Source organism: Sceloporus undulatus, chromosome 4 (genome assembly GCF_019175285.1).
Source record: "Sceloporus undulatus isolate JIND9_A2432 ecotype Alabama chromosome 4, SceUnd_v1.1, whole genome shotgun sequence".
NCBI lineage: Eukaryota > Metazoa > Chordata > Lepidosauria > Squamata > Phrynosomatidae > Sceloporus > Sceloporus undulatus.
This window is the reverse complement of record NC_056525.1, coordinates 62,611,437-62,625,260: the sequence shown is the minus strand read 5'-3', so window position 1 is coordinate 62,625,260 and position 13,824 is coordinate 62,611,437. Positions and strand designations below refer to the sequence as shown.

Here is a 13,824-nt window from a genome sequence, read left to right as displayed (position 1 = left end):
GCAGTTTAAGTGGAATAGCAGCACAATAATAATAGTAGTAATAATAATAGTGCGGTACTGGAGTACATAAGAGTCTAGAATTAGTGTAGCATGGTAATCTAGTTAGAGTCTCCAGTGGTCCCCAAACTGCCCTTTAAGAGATGTTGGACTTCAACTCCCAGAAGCCCCAGCCATGTTGGCCAATAGTCTAGGATTCTGGGAAATGAAGTCCAAAATCCCTTTAAAAAAAGCACAGTTTGGAGACCACTGAGCCTAGATTGAGCAACGGTCAGTTTTGCCCTCCTTTGGGCGGACATTTTAAAAGCGGCTTCGAAACTAGTCCCGTCACATCCGGGTCAAGAGGTCGCGTATGTCTATTTTAGCTCTGCGGTGGGGCGCATGCGCATTTGCGATCCCTCCCCCCATGTGCGCGCGGCTCCTTCTGTGGCGATCATGCCGAAGGTGAAGCGAACCAAAGGCTCCGGCGCTTCCGGGTCCGCTTCGGCGGCGGCGGCGGCGGCTGTGGGGAACGTTCCTTTGACCGAGCAGATCCTCCTGAGCGACTCGGTGAAGCCCGTGACGAGGGTCAAACGGCGGGGGAGAGGCGGACAAAATGGCGGCGAAGGAGAGGATTTCGTGGACGAGAGGCTCTCTCGCAGGATCCTGGAGCAGGCTCGGATCCAGCAGGAGGAGCTCGAGGCCGAGCATGGCGCTGCGGCGGGAAGGGAGCAGCCCAGGAAGAGGACCACAGTCCTGGGTGAGGGCTTCAGGCGGGAGCCAAGGCCTCCCAGAACCTGGTCTCCCCCAAACTGTGCTCTTTAAGGGAATTTTGGACTCCAACTCCCAGAATCCCAGTCTATTGGCCCACATGGCAGAGGCTTCTGGGAGCTGTAGTCCAAACCCCTTTAAGAGCATAGTTTGGGGGCCACTGCAGTGTAGAGAGAGATTGTATCCCAGTGGTCCCCAAACTGTGCTCTTTTTAAGGGATTTTGGACTTCAGCTCCCAGAAGCCTCAGCCATGTGGGCCAATAGACTGGGATTCTGGGAGTTGGAGTCCAAAATCCCTTAAAGGGTGCACTTTGGGTACCACTGGGTCAGACTACGTCTACCATCATCCTGACTCTGATCCGGACTTACGCTCCCAGAATCCTAGACCATTTTCCAACATGGTTGAGGCTTCTGGGAGCTGAAGTCCAAAATCTCTTCAAGGGCACAGTTTGGGGACCCCTGTCCTAACTGAAAGAATAAGTACTTCTTTCTTTCCGTTAGGTTCAAAATACATTGCAGAAATAATCCACTTTGAGTCCACTTTAACTGCCCTGGCTCAGTGTTAGGGAATCCTGGGAATTGAAGTTTATTGTGGCACTAGAGCTCTCTGACAGAGAAGGCTAAAGGTCTCTCAGAACTACAATTCCCAGGATTCCCTAGCACTGAGCCAGGGCAGTTAAAGCAGTCTCAAACTGGGTGATTTCTCCAGTGTTGTGTTTTGGACCTTAGTCTGAAAGGTGCTACTGTACAAGATCTCTCTGCATACTGATTCTACAAACTAACACTGCTGTTGGGTTGGATTGCCAAATTTCCTACCTGTGGCCATTTGATCCAGAGAAAGCCAGTGTTTCTTTCCTTAACCTAGAGGAAATTGCTTGCTTTGCTAAATACAGAGAACTGATTTTGTTCTGCCTCTTCTAGGACCTTCCTCAAAGGATGGAGATTCAGATGCAGATGATGGTGATGATGATGATGAGTGGCCATCACTGGAGAAAGCTGCAGCCATGGAAAAGGAAGAATGTTGTGAGGAGATGACGGTGAACCCAGAGGATGAAAAAGCCATTGAAATGTTCATGAACAAGAACCCACCACTGAGGTGAGCCTCAGAGCAGCAGATCTTTGTTTATGCATTAGTTGTTGCCATTATGGCTAGGGTTGCCATAAGTGAGGACCTCCAAACCAGGACAAATGTAGGGAAACATTTTCAAATGTAGGACACATTTTTATAAAAAAAATGGAGGACGCGCAAAAAATTGAGTTTTTTTTTAAAATGTTAATATAAATGCATGTTTTTAGGCATGATCAAAATGGAGGACATTTTGGCATTATTTCTAAACAGATGGCAGAAATGTATTTGCCCTCGGGTTCAACTTTACTTCTCAGAAGTGTGTACTTGGTCAAGGGACTGTGGTTTTTCTTCACTGCGCATGAGTTTGTAAAAATCACAGCAAATTACATTGGCCGTGCCTCAGAGGCTTGTTGATATCAATATCACCATCATCATCATCATCATCATCATCATCATCATCACTATAATTGTCCCAGAAAGGCAGACTTGTTAGCATTCAAAGCGCCATAAATACACAGAAAATGCACTTACATATATTTAATAATGAAAAAATAAATAAAAAACAAGGCAGGGGTGTATATATTTAATAATAAAATTAATGTAATAAAATAAAAAACAAGCAATAATAAAAATTAATAAAATAAAACAAAAACAAGCAATAATAAAAATTAATAAAATAAAACAAAAACAAGCAATAATAAAAATTAATGAAATAAAATAAAAACAAGCAATAATAAAATTAATGATATAAAATAAAAACAAATAATAATAAAAATTAATAAAAACAAGCAATAATAAAATTAATGATATAAAATAAAAACAAATAATAATAAAAATTAATGATATAAAATAAAAACAAATAATAATAAAAATTAATGATATAAAATAAAAACAAGCAATAATAAAAATTAATAAAATAAAATAAAAACAAGCAATAATAAAAATTAATGAAATAAAATAAAAACAAGCAATAATAAAAATTAATGCAATAAAATAAAAACAAGCAATAATAAAATTAATGAAATAAAATAAAAACAAGCAATAATAAATATTAATAAAATAAAAAAAGCAATAATAAAAATTAAATAAAATAAGTATTTTATCTTTTTAAATATAATTTAAAAACCCCAAAATACCAAGGCAGACCTAATGGCCACTGACTCAGCTTTCCTCCTCCTCCTCTGGCCCAATTCTGCCCTGGCCTTCAGGCACCCTTCCTCCGGCTCCTTCCTCCTCCCCCCCTCCTCCTTCTGATGGCTGGCACGCGTGCGGGGAGGGAACCAGGGCAGGCGCGCGTGCGTGCGGAGGGAACTGGTGCAGGCGCGCGCGGGGGGAGGAAAGTGGGCCAGGCGTGCACGTGCAGGGGGAGGAAAGTGGGGCAGGCGCGCGCGCTGCCACTGACCCTTGCTGAGGCCTGGGCGGCGCGCAAGCCCTCACAGTGGGGGCGCGGTGGTGGTGGCGCTTCTGCCGCCAAGGAAGAGGAGGAAGGCAGAGCCGGAGGAGGAGGTGGGTTGGCGCCGCAGCAGCCGCATTAGCAGCAGTGGCAATGGCTGGAGCGGGCCCCCAAACCGGGAACAATGCACGGATGGGGGCCCAAACGGGACCGGGAGGGGCCCCCCGAAACCGTGATTGGCACGGGGGCCGCCGGGTTATGGCAACCCTAATTATGGTAGAGGTGCGTTTTTAGTTATTTTTTGTTGTTGTTGTTTCTGGAATCAAGTGATCTATGAAAATGAACAGACTATTGATACAGAAGAAGAGAGGTTTCCTCTAATTGCCTCTAGTGTATATTAACCATTATAAGAATGCACAATACCCCCTTTCTCTTGGGAAAACCCTTATTTTTATTATTTATCTGATACATAGCCCACCCTTCACCACAGCACAATAGGGGAGTTCTTCAATATTATGATTATGTTAAGTAATATTGTAAGATAAATAATCCTCATTTTTTAAAAAAAACTGGTTGTCTTTTGGCATCCCAAAAGTACAAAATGGCCAAGAACTATGAGTTTGCTGGCCAGTCTCCTAGAGCAAAATAGTGCAGAAACAGAGTAAAGATGTTGCCACTTTCAGGCTTATTTATTTACACATCAGTGATTTGAACTGGAGAAGGAAAGTGACTATAGAGGCCTTCCATAGGAAGAAGCTTCATCTTCTCCAGTTAGAAAGAAGAGCTATTGATTGGTTAAGGGGGGGGGGGGGGTGCTACACATTCCTTTGTTTCATTTTGTTTCCTTTCACTACTCATTAGGCGCACCTTGGCAGACATTATAATGGAGAAGATTACAGAGAAACAGACAGAAGTGGAGACTGTGATGTCAGAAATATCTGGTCACCCTATGCCACAACTTAACCCCCGTGTCCTAGAGGTCTACAAGGGTGTTAGAGAAGTAAGAATAACATATTTTTGTACAAACTGAAGTATGTATGCATATATATAAGCATAGGTGTGTGTACACACCCATATACGTTATAAGGACAATCTACAGCTATCTGCTATTATTATTATATTATTATTATTTATGATATTTTACCCCGCCCTTCAGCCCTAAAGGCTATCAGAGCGGCTTACAATTATTATTTTTAATTACGTACCGTGTATACTCGACTATAAGTCGACCTCATGTATAAGTCGAGGGCAAGTTTTGGGGTCAAAATTATGGATTTTGATATGACCCATGGATAAGTCGAGGGCAAAATTTAGGGGCGTATAAAAAAGCATCTAAAGGATGAGGCAAAGCAAAACAATGTCAAAGAAGCTACAAAATATCAGCAGATATAATTCTTTGTGCTCACTCTTAAGGCTAAATGGATGAGAGAGTGGCAGGGGTGGCAGTGCTTCCAGGACAGATTATGCCCCTTTCACCAGGGGATAGTTCCTTCTTTTAAATAAGAGTTCAGATACAGCATTTAAATTGACCCATGGATAAGTCCACTCAGGTTTTTTGGGTCAATTCTTTGACCTAAATTTCTAGATTTATACATGAGTATATACAATAGATGGTTCGCTGCCCTCAGGCTTACAATCTAAAAGACACGACACAAAAGGAGAAGGGAATATAGAGCCAAATAACCTTAACTGTAGAACTATCCTTGTCTAAAGGTGATGCATCATTATGGTAGTTATGGGAAGAGGAACTATTGTTTTGTTTCTGTCTTACACTGCATTTTAAGATAATTTAGCATGGCTACAGATGTTCATGGATAAGAGTAATTTTTGCTAATATATGAGGAATTCTAAATAGTGTACTTGAATGGTTATTAAAGTATTTTAATTGAAATCTTTGTAAGTGGCAGATATAAATGTTAGATCAAAGCCATTATGCCTGTTTATCTTTCACATAACCTTTAAAAATTGTTCCAAAGGTGCTGTCCAAGTACAGGAGTGGAAAACTGCCCAAAGCCTTCAAAATCATCCCAGCATTGTCCAACTGGGAGCAGATCCTCTATATCACAGAACCAGAAACATGGACTGCAGCTGCCATGTATCAGGCGACAAGGTGGGAGACACTATATTATTTACAGAAGGGACAGACACAGTGCAACATTGGAGCTACGTGTTGGTCCCCAGCTTTGTTTTTGCAGCCCATAAAATAGGCCTTCAGGCCCTTCTAAGTAACTTGCCTCAAGTTTGTAGCAATGTTCTGGAGTCTTCATGTCCTCCATCCTTCTTCCATGAGCTGCCACAATTCCGTATGTTCATATTTTTCCTGCTCTGTGGTTATTTCTCCAGCGTTAGATTATATAGCCAAAACCAGTACTGCAGTAATATACATTTGTTTGAAATGTAGAAGTGGAAAAAATGCTACAAGGGTCTTTGTTTCAGTGTCTATTATTTCTTTGAGACCTATACAATCCTGTGTCTGGAAAATGTAATGTATAACTTAATTATAGACTAGTTCATGTTTATATTGCTAACAGTTCACTTCCTTTTAGCTTGAGATCTTGGCATTAATATGCCTGTGAGTGCACAATTGCCCATACACATATATACCCCATCTTATATCTGAGTGTGTTTCTTTTTCTCCCTTTCACCCATCTGCTATTCAACACTCCTGGGGGCCTTTTCACATTACACAGTTGTAGCACTGTGATCCCACTTTAACTGCCATGGTGGTATGTAGAATTTTCAGCCACACAGCTCTGGTACCTAACCAGACTACAAATCTCAGGATGCCATAGGATATAGTGAAGACAGTTAAAGTAGAATCATAGTTCTATAAATGTGTAATGCAGAAGTAGGCAACCTTTTTGAGCCGGGGGTCGGGTTGCTGTCCCTCAGGCGACTGGGGGGCCGAAGCCGGGGGTGGAGCTTCCACCCTCCGGGGCGGGGCCACGTGCCAGGGGTGGAGCTTCCACCCTCCGGGGCGGGGCCGTGTGCCAGGGGGTGGAGCTTCCACCCTCCGGGGTGGGGCCGTGTACCAGGGGGTGGAGCTTCCACCCTCCAGGGGCGGGGCCGCATGCCAGGGGCAGAGCTTCCACCCTCCGGGGGCCAGGCCTCCCCATCTTTGCTGGCCCCTGACGGGGCCCCAGGCCCCGTCAGAGACCAGCAAAAAAGCTGGGGGGGGCCACCAGCGCTGGAGGGCCCCCTGGAGGGCCCCAGAGACGGCAAAGGGCCCCCCAGAGGCCCCCTGCCGCCCTGGGAGCCCTCCTGGAGGGCCCCAGAGACGGCAAAGGGCCTCCTAGAGGCCCGCCGCCGCGGCCACCTGTCGCGTCATTTCGCCGCCCTGGGGCCCGCCTTTTGCCGCCCAAAATGGCGGCGCCCAGAGCGGCGAAAAGCCGTGACTGGCAGCGGCGGCAACAGCAGCCAGGGGCCGGTCGCCAGGCCTCTGCGGGCCGCATCCGGCCCACGGGCCGGAGGTTGCCAACCCCTGGTGTAATGTGAAAGGGCTTCTGATTGCTGTTGTAGGACATGAAGCTTTCCTTCTGTACAAAAAAAACCAAGTTTTTTCTACTTTGTTTGGTATTTTCTGCTTATATATGCTTGTCAAAGAGTACATTCAGAGTCAGTTTAAAATGACCTTTCTAGTGTTTCCTTTTAAAACTAGAAAGGTCCAAACAGTATAGTTCTCAGATCTGTGGAATAAAACAGTGTATAGTTGGGTATGCTGCAAGTATTAATGCATCTGATGTCCATTCCTTGTTCCTTCAAATAGAGAACTTTGGGTTCCTCTTCCTCTTTGCTGCTGACAACAGTGCAAAGTGCAGCTGACTGAAAACATAAACAATTACAAAGTTTAATCTCCTCTTATAGAGAGACCCTCAGGGAAAGCTATAAGGCCATTTAATGGCTATTTTTCCACTATGGTATACTGGACGTGCATATCATAAAGAATTTAAAAGAATTATAAAAGAATCAAGAATTATCCTAAATAATTTTATGATAACTAAGGATGTTTAGTATCTGGCTTTTACTTTACTTTCTCATTGTTTTGGATTTTATTTTTATTTAATACTACAGTGCACCTTTAGTATATGCAGGGGATCTGTTCTGGACCTCCCCGCGTAAGGGAAAAAAACATGGGACCTCAAGTCCTATTTGTTTCAGTGGGTGCATGCACAATGAAATAATCCCAAATCCTAGAGAATTTTAGTATCTAAGGTCAAAACGGAAAGCATAGCTTGTATGCAGCCCTGTTTCCCTGTGTATTACATAATGTAAGGCCAAGGTATTACACTCCTCTCCTTTGCCACTGTTCTCCCATTCATCTCCGTGCCTTTGTTATTCATCTCAGAATCTTCTCATCGAATCTCAAAGAGAGGATGGCCCAGAGGTTCTACAATCTGGTCCTTCTTCCTCGAATCAGGGATGATATTGCTGAATATAAACGCCTCAACTTCCATCTTTACATGGCATTGAAGAAGGCATTATTCAAGCCTGGAGCATGGTTCAAAGGTATAGGAGACACTGAAAATTATCTGTTGTTCTTTTATTTCATAGTTTCTTCACAATATGGGGGAGGAAGCACATAGAGAGCTTCTTTAAAAATCTGTATTTGGCTCAGGTTTATTGTCTTATAACTTGTTAGTACTGCTATTCCTCTTCTGAGGAGTGCACTGTAGGATGCATAAGCCAGACTTGTACTGCCATTTGCACCTAAAATACAAAATATTTGCCTCTGAAGTAACTGCTTTATAATGACCCGTGGAAGAGTTATTATATTATCAGTGTACCACTGATGGTACTGGATACCTTGGCATGAGAAGGCCAATTCTTTATTCTTTATTTATTAATTAGAGTTATTTATCCCACTCTTCGGTCAAAAAGGTTCTTAGAGCAGCTTATAGAATCTCACAAGAGAGCTCCTGTCTGTTGGCAGTCTTAAAGATAAATTGCAAAAAGAAAAGGAGGGAAGAGGGGAAAAGCAAACTAGGGCACTAGTTTTTAAGTTACTAAGTTCTTACAGCTGGAAATGGATGGATTCATTTGTCCCTAGGCACCCTTCTGTGTTGTGCTACTTATTTCCTGGAACTCTGTCCAGGATTGGGTTTTCTGTCAGCCAGACTCTAGTAATGGAAATGATCATGGCTGGATGGAAAGCATCGGGGGGGGGGGGGTATGTAGAGACTAGCAGATGCAGGGCAAAGTCAGTACACTCCAGCCTATTTCATCTGCTTGCTTTAAAGCAGCCCCCCTTCCACTTTGTTCTGAAGATTCTGAGAGATAGTTTTGCATCTAAAGCAGTGGATCTAGTTTGATTTTTAGTGTAGACAGGTTTTCATAATCAGGTCTACGGATGGATCTGATGATAATCTCCTTGGCTGTTGTTATGTGCAGTCAAGTCAGCTTCAACTTATGGTGATCCTGTGAGTGAGAGATCTCTGAGAGTCCCTGTTAACAGCTCTGTTTAGGTCTTGCAAATTTAGTGCCATAGCTTTCTGTATAAGTAATTTTAACCATGCTGTGGTGTATGTATATGATGCAGCACTGTTAACATACTTGTTTGTATTGCATTATCGTGAAGTCTGGCAGTTGGTCATTCTTTAAGATGCTGAGTGATTTTGCTGCTCTGGGTTTTTTTAAACAGTTTGTATTTCTGATATTATGCTTTTATGAAACGTATTATAAAGCCTTATATAATTCTTCCCGTTTCCTCTCTCTGCAGGTATCCTCCTTCCCTTGTGTGAGTCAGGAACATGCACACTGCGGGAAGCCATCATAGTGGGCAGCATCCTTGCCAAGTGCTCTATTCCTGTCCTTCATTCTGGGTAAGGAGAGTTAGGCTAATTTGTTGACAATCATTTTAGAATGACAAAAGTGTGTTTGTACCTTTCTCCCATGCAGTCTTATCTCCTTGAAGTTCATATTTGTTGTTAACTGCCACCAAGTTGACTTCGACTTATGGCATCCCCATGAATGAGAGACCTCCAAGTCACCCTTATTATCAACAGCTGTGCTCAGGTCTTGCAGACTCAGGCCCATCGTTTCTAGATTGACACTTTCCATCTGGAATTCAGTCTTCCTCTTTTCCTACTGACTTCTACCTTACCAAGCATTATTGTCTTTTCTAGTGAGTCATATCTTGTGATATGGCCAGTTTCAGTTTAGTTGTCTTGGCTTCTAGGTAGAGTTTAGGTTTTATTTGTTCTTCAACCCATTTATTGGTCTTTTCAGTAGTTCACAGTATCCATAGAACTCTTCTCCACCACCACACTTCAAATGAGTTGATTTTCTGCCTGTCAGCGTTCTTCACTGCCTAGCTTCACAACCATACACAGAAATAGGAAATACAATGGCATGGAACAAGCCTAACCTTAGTATTCAAAGATATATATTGACACTGCAGATCTTAATAGGATTTATTTTATCTTGTCTAGTTCCTTCATAGCTGCCCTTCCAACTCCTAGTTTTCTTCTGATTTCTTGACTGCATTCTCTGTTCTGATGAATGACTGAGCCAGGTATGGAAAATCTTGAATTAATTCAGTGTCTTCATTGTCTACTTTTAAAGTGATGTAAATCATCTGTAGTCATTATTTTAGTTTTATTAATGTTCAGCTGTAAACCTGCCTTTGCACTTTCTTCCTTGATTTCCTTCAGTAATAGTTTCATCCGCAGATATTGAAGTTCTTTCCTCTAGTTTTCACACATCCTTCTTCCAAGTCTAATTCTTTTTTTATGTATGTTACACAAACACATTAAACAGATAGGGTGATAAAATGCATCCTTGCCTGATCCCCATGCCACCTGGAAACTGTTCTGTTTCTTTGTATTCAGTCTTAACAGTAGCCTCTTGTCCTGAGTACAAGTTATGCGTACAATGTTGTGGCACACCCATTTTAAGAAGGATCCAAAGTTTTTAATGATCAGCACAGCCAGACTTTGCTAAAATATATAAAACATAGACTGATTTTCTTTTGAAATTCTTTGGTGTGATCTGTTATCCAACATATATTTGCAATATGATCCCAAGTGCTTCTTCCTTTCCTGAACCCAGCTTGGCACATGACATTTCTCACTGTGTGTATGGTAAAATTCTTTGTTGTAGAATTTTGAGCATCACTTTGCTTGCATGGGAAATTAATGCTGTGGTCCTGTAGTTATTGCAAAAGTTCCTTTGCTATCTTGGGGGAAAACTTCCTGTTCTTGTATATAATTGTTCCTGACAGAATGTTCTTTAAAGCCATGCGAGAAGCTGGGCTGAGGGTCTGCTGTGTGAATACAAACGTAGCCATAGAATTGTAGAGTTGGAAGAGACCACAAGGGCCATCCAGTCCAACCCCCCCTGCCATACAGGAACTCTCAATCAAAGCATCCCCAACAGATGGCCATCCAGCCTCTGTTTAAAGACCTTTCAAGGGCACCTCCTAAATTGTCTAATTTTTCTGTGTTGGGGAGGGCCTGATCAATCTACTGGGGATCTAATCCAGCCCAAAGAGGTTCCACCAGGCTCCATCCCCTGAAGAAAGAGATGGGACATACTAGGATGTTGGCAGCTGAAAGTTGGACTTATTCCTGGTTCTCTTTCTTATGATGGAACTATGAGGGGGAACCAAGGACATTCTTCCAATCCCTCAGGAACTGTGTGAATGCTCCATAGTTCATTCTTGGTTCTTATTCTTCATGTGGAGAAGGCAAAGGGAGAGCAAAGCTTGTTCAGTAGCTGGAGAGCTGTCACATATCTCTGGCAGGGGCATCATCTGGGGAACCACTCATATCGGGAAGCATAGACATTCCCCCAAAATGATCTGGCCTAAAGTGGAGAGCTGGCCTACAACCTTAGTTTCCTCATCCTTAGTTTATATACTCATTCCTTAGAGCCAAAGAATTCTGTTTAACAGATATTTTGCATAAAAGCCAAGATTCCTTTTCCCATAGTGATACAGTTATCTGCATGAATTTGAGTTTGGCATAAAGTCAGCTTTCCAGTTTTAGCATTCCACACTTCTGTAGCTAGGGTTCAACTGTTTCATGGACTCTTTTCTTTTGCTCTCAGCATTATTATGTTTCTGTAATTGAAACACTGGAAAAAAATTGCTGGGCAATTATTTCCAAGCACATTGGTCTCTTCCAGAGTTCCAGCTGCAGAAAAACAGGCCCAAATTCTGTTATTGGTCCTTATCAGAGTGCACTGATTGATTCAATAGACTACTTGTATGGGTTCATTTACCACTCAACCGTTGACTCAAGAGTTTACTCTGGTTGGGATTAGCCAATATGAATCAGGCCTTGGGACAAGAAAAATGAAAACAGAATAACAATTTATACTTGTGACCTTCCAGATCTGGAGGGCCAGTGCTTGCCCATTCCTGCGGATTTCCTCTCTTTTTACACCCCTCCACCTTTCCTAGCATTATTGTATTTTCCAGTGGGTTATTTCATCTCATGATGTGACCAAAGTGTGATAACCTCAGCTTAATCATCTTGGCTTTCAGGGAGATTTCAGGCTAGGACCCATTCGTTTGTCTTTTTGGCTGTCCATGATATCCTCAGCACTCTTCTTCAGCACCACATCACAAATGAATCGATCTCTTTCCTCACTGTGCAGCTTGTGCAACCTTATATGGTAAAAGGAAAAACAATGGCTTGAACAATTCTAATTTTTGTGTTCAGTTGAATATCTTTACATTTTATGATCTTTTCTAATATTTTCATAGCTGCCTTCCCTATTCCTAGTCATCTTATTTCTTGACTGCAGTCCCCATTCTGATCAATGTTTAATCCATTTTAATTGCATTTGTGTAAATCTTTTACATTAATATTTAATTGCTTTTGTTTTATCAATTTTTCAAAACTGTATTTGATTTTAACATTGTGAGCTGCCTTGGGTCCCATACAGGGAGAAAGGCAGCAAATAAATAAATAAATAAATGGCATACTGCCTCAGAGTGCAATCTTGAGCACGCTTCCTGCCAAAAGCATGGGAGCATAGTCAGCAAGGGAATTTGGCAAGTCTAACTATTGCTGTTTGTACACTCTGGGCATCAGCTACTGCAGTACCTTGCCCTGCCTTTTGGTAAATTACCACACTGCACTCTTATAGTGCTGCTGTTCCACTTTCTGTTCTGGCTGCCTCCTGTTGCATTCTGGGATTGGCAGTTTAGGGAGCGGCATTTAGAATTCTCAGCGAGAGAGCTCTTAGGCCTCACTGAACTGCAAATCCCAGAATGCAACAGGAGGCAGCCAGAGCAGTAAAAGTGGAATAGCAGCACTATAAGAATGCAATGTGGTAATCTACTTGGTCTGTGCCTATTGCACTTCTGGCTTCCTGCCTAAGTCTACCCATTGTTAAAAAAAGAAGGCTTTTAACAGAATCTTTAATTCTGCAGGATTAAATCATCCTTGAATGATTCTTTCTCTCCCAACTCTGCCATCTTGGGAACATTGTAACTTCATTTTGCTAGCTGGAGGGCCACTCAATGATGCAGAATCACTTGATTCTTCTTGCTCTCACTCCCACAGGGCCGCAATGCTAAAGATTGCTGAGATGGAGTACAGTGGCGCCAACAGCATCTTTCTTCGTCTGCTGATTGACAAAAAGTATGCTTTACCTTTCCGGGTGGTGGATGCCCTGGTCTTTCACTTCTTATCCTTCCGGACAGATAAGCGCACCTTGCCTGTCCTGTGGCACCAGTGTCTCTTGACCTTTGCTCAGCGTTACAAAGAGGATCTGTCATTAGAGCAGAAAGAAGCCCTTTTGGAGTTGCTCAAGTTCCACAGCCATACCCAGATCTCTCCAGAGATCCGCAGGGAACTAGTGAACTCCAAGTGTCGGGATGTGGAGGTAATGCAACCAGCAGCAATGGAGTGAATATATTATAGAAACGTGGACTCTATGTATTGGACACTACATGTGCTGTTGTTTTGTTTGGGATGGAACTTGTTACATTAAAGGCAGCAGCTGCTTTGGTCTTGAGGCTCCATCACAATGTAATGGGATATGTGCCCTTTCCAGTACAAGACAGGCAAGGAGTAAAAGCATTTACAATTGTTTCCTTTACCTAGACATGCATTCATGGTAATATAGGTCTTTTGTAAAAGATGGAATCTGTCACATGATGGTCAAATTGCTTCAGAGTGGAGTTGTACAGTCTTAAGAGACCTGCTGCCAGAAGGTTTGCTGCAATCACTAGTTGTCTCTTGAAAATACTGGAGAATGCACATTATTAATAAACAGCAGTAAAGTAAACTCTTGGGCTGCATATTAGTGGGGTAAATACTCAATATTGGATCAATATGAGGGGCAGAAAACCTGCAAATATACAGAAGGCAGTAATCACTTTGTGGCTTTGAGATAGATCATGGTAATTTTACTGAAAACTTTGAAGTACAGTGCTCCCTCGGGTTACGAAATTAATTCGTTCCGCGGCTAATTTCGTAACCCGAAAAACCTTCGTAACCCGAATTGCCATAGGCGCTAATGGAAAAAAAGCCGCGGCTCTGCCGCGGCTCCATTGAAAACAGCGCCGGGGTTTTTTCGTAACCCAAAAAAACCTTCGTAAGCCGAAACAATAAATCCCTATGGGATTTTTTCGTATCCCGAAAAATTCGTAAGCTGGGTAATT

At 42.5% G+C, this 13,824-nt stretch overlaps 1 protein-coding gene across 1 annotated transcript; it reads left to right on the top strand.

Moving 5' to 3' along the window:
* The first annotated feature begins 372 nt into the window (after positions 1-372).
* On the top strand, positions 373-13,448 carry BYSL (bystin like). Its single transcript, XM_042465749.1, has 7 exons — positions 373-736; positions 1,669-1,843; positions 4,071-4,209; positions 5,186-5,319; positions 7,555-7,715; positions 8,926-9,028; positions 12,722-13,448. The coding sequence occupies exons 1-7, from the start codon at positions 379-381 to the stop codon at positions 13,068-13,070; spliced, it is 1,419 nt and encodes a 472-aa protein (XP_042321683.1). The 5' UTR covers positions 373-378; the 3' UTR covers positions 13,071-13,448.
* The last annotated feature ends 376 nt before the right edge of the window (positions 13,449-13,824 follow it).

What these genes read in the sequence shown, in the direction of transcription:
- BYSL (XM_042465749.1), top strand. Translation starts at nt 379, where the DNA reads ATGCGCATTTGCGATCCCTCCCCCCATGTGCGCGCGGCTCCTTCTGTG. An exon ending in GCCTGGAGCATGGTTCAAAG is followed by an intron (nt 7,716 to 8,925) that starts GTATAGGAGACA and finishes CTCTCTCTGCAG; the next exon opens with GTATCCTCCTTCCCTTGTGT. An exon ending in ATTCCTGTCCTTCATTCTGG is followed by an intron (nt 9,029 to 12,721) that starts GTAAGGAGAGTT and finishes TCACTCCCACAG; the next exon opens with GGCCGCAATGCTAAAGATTG.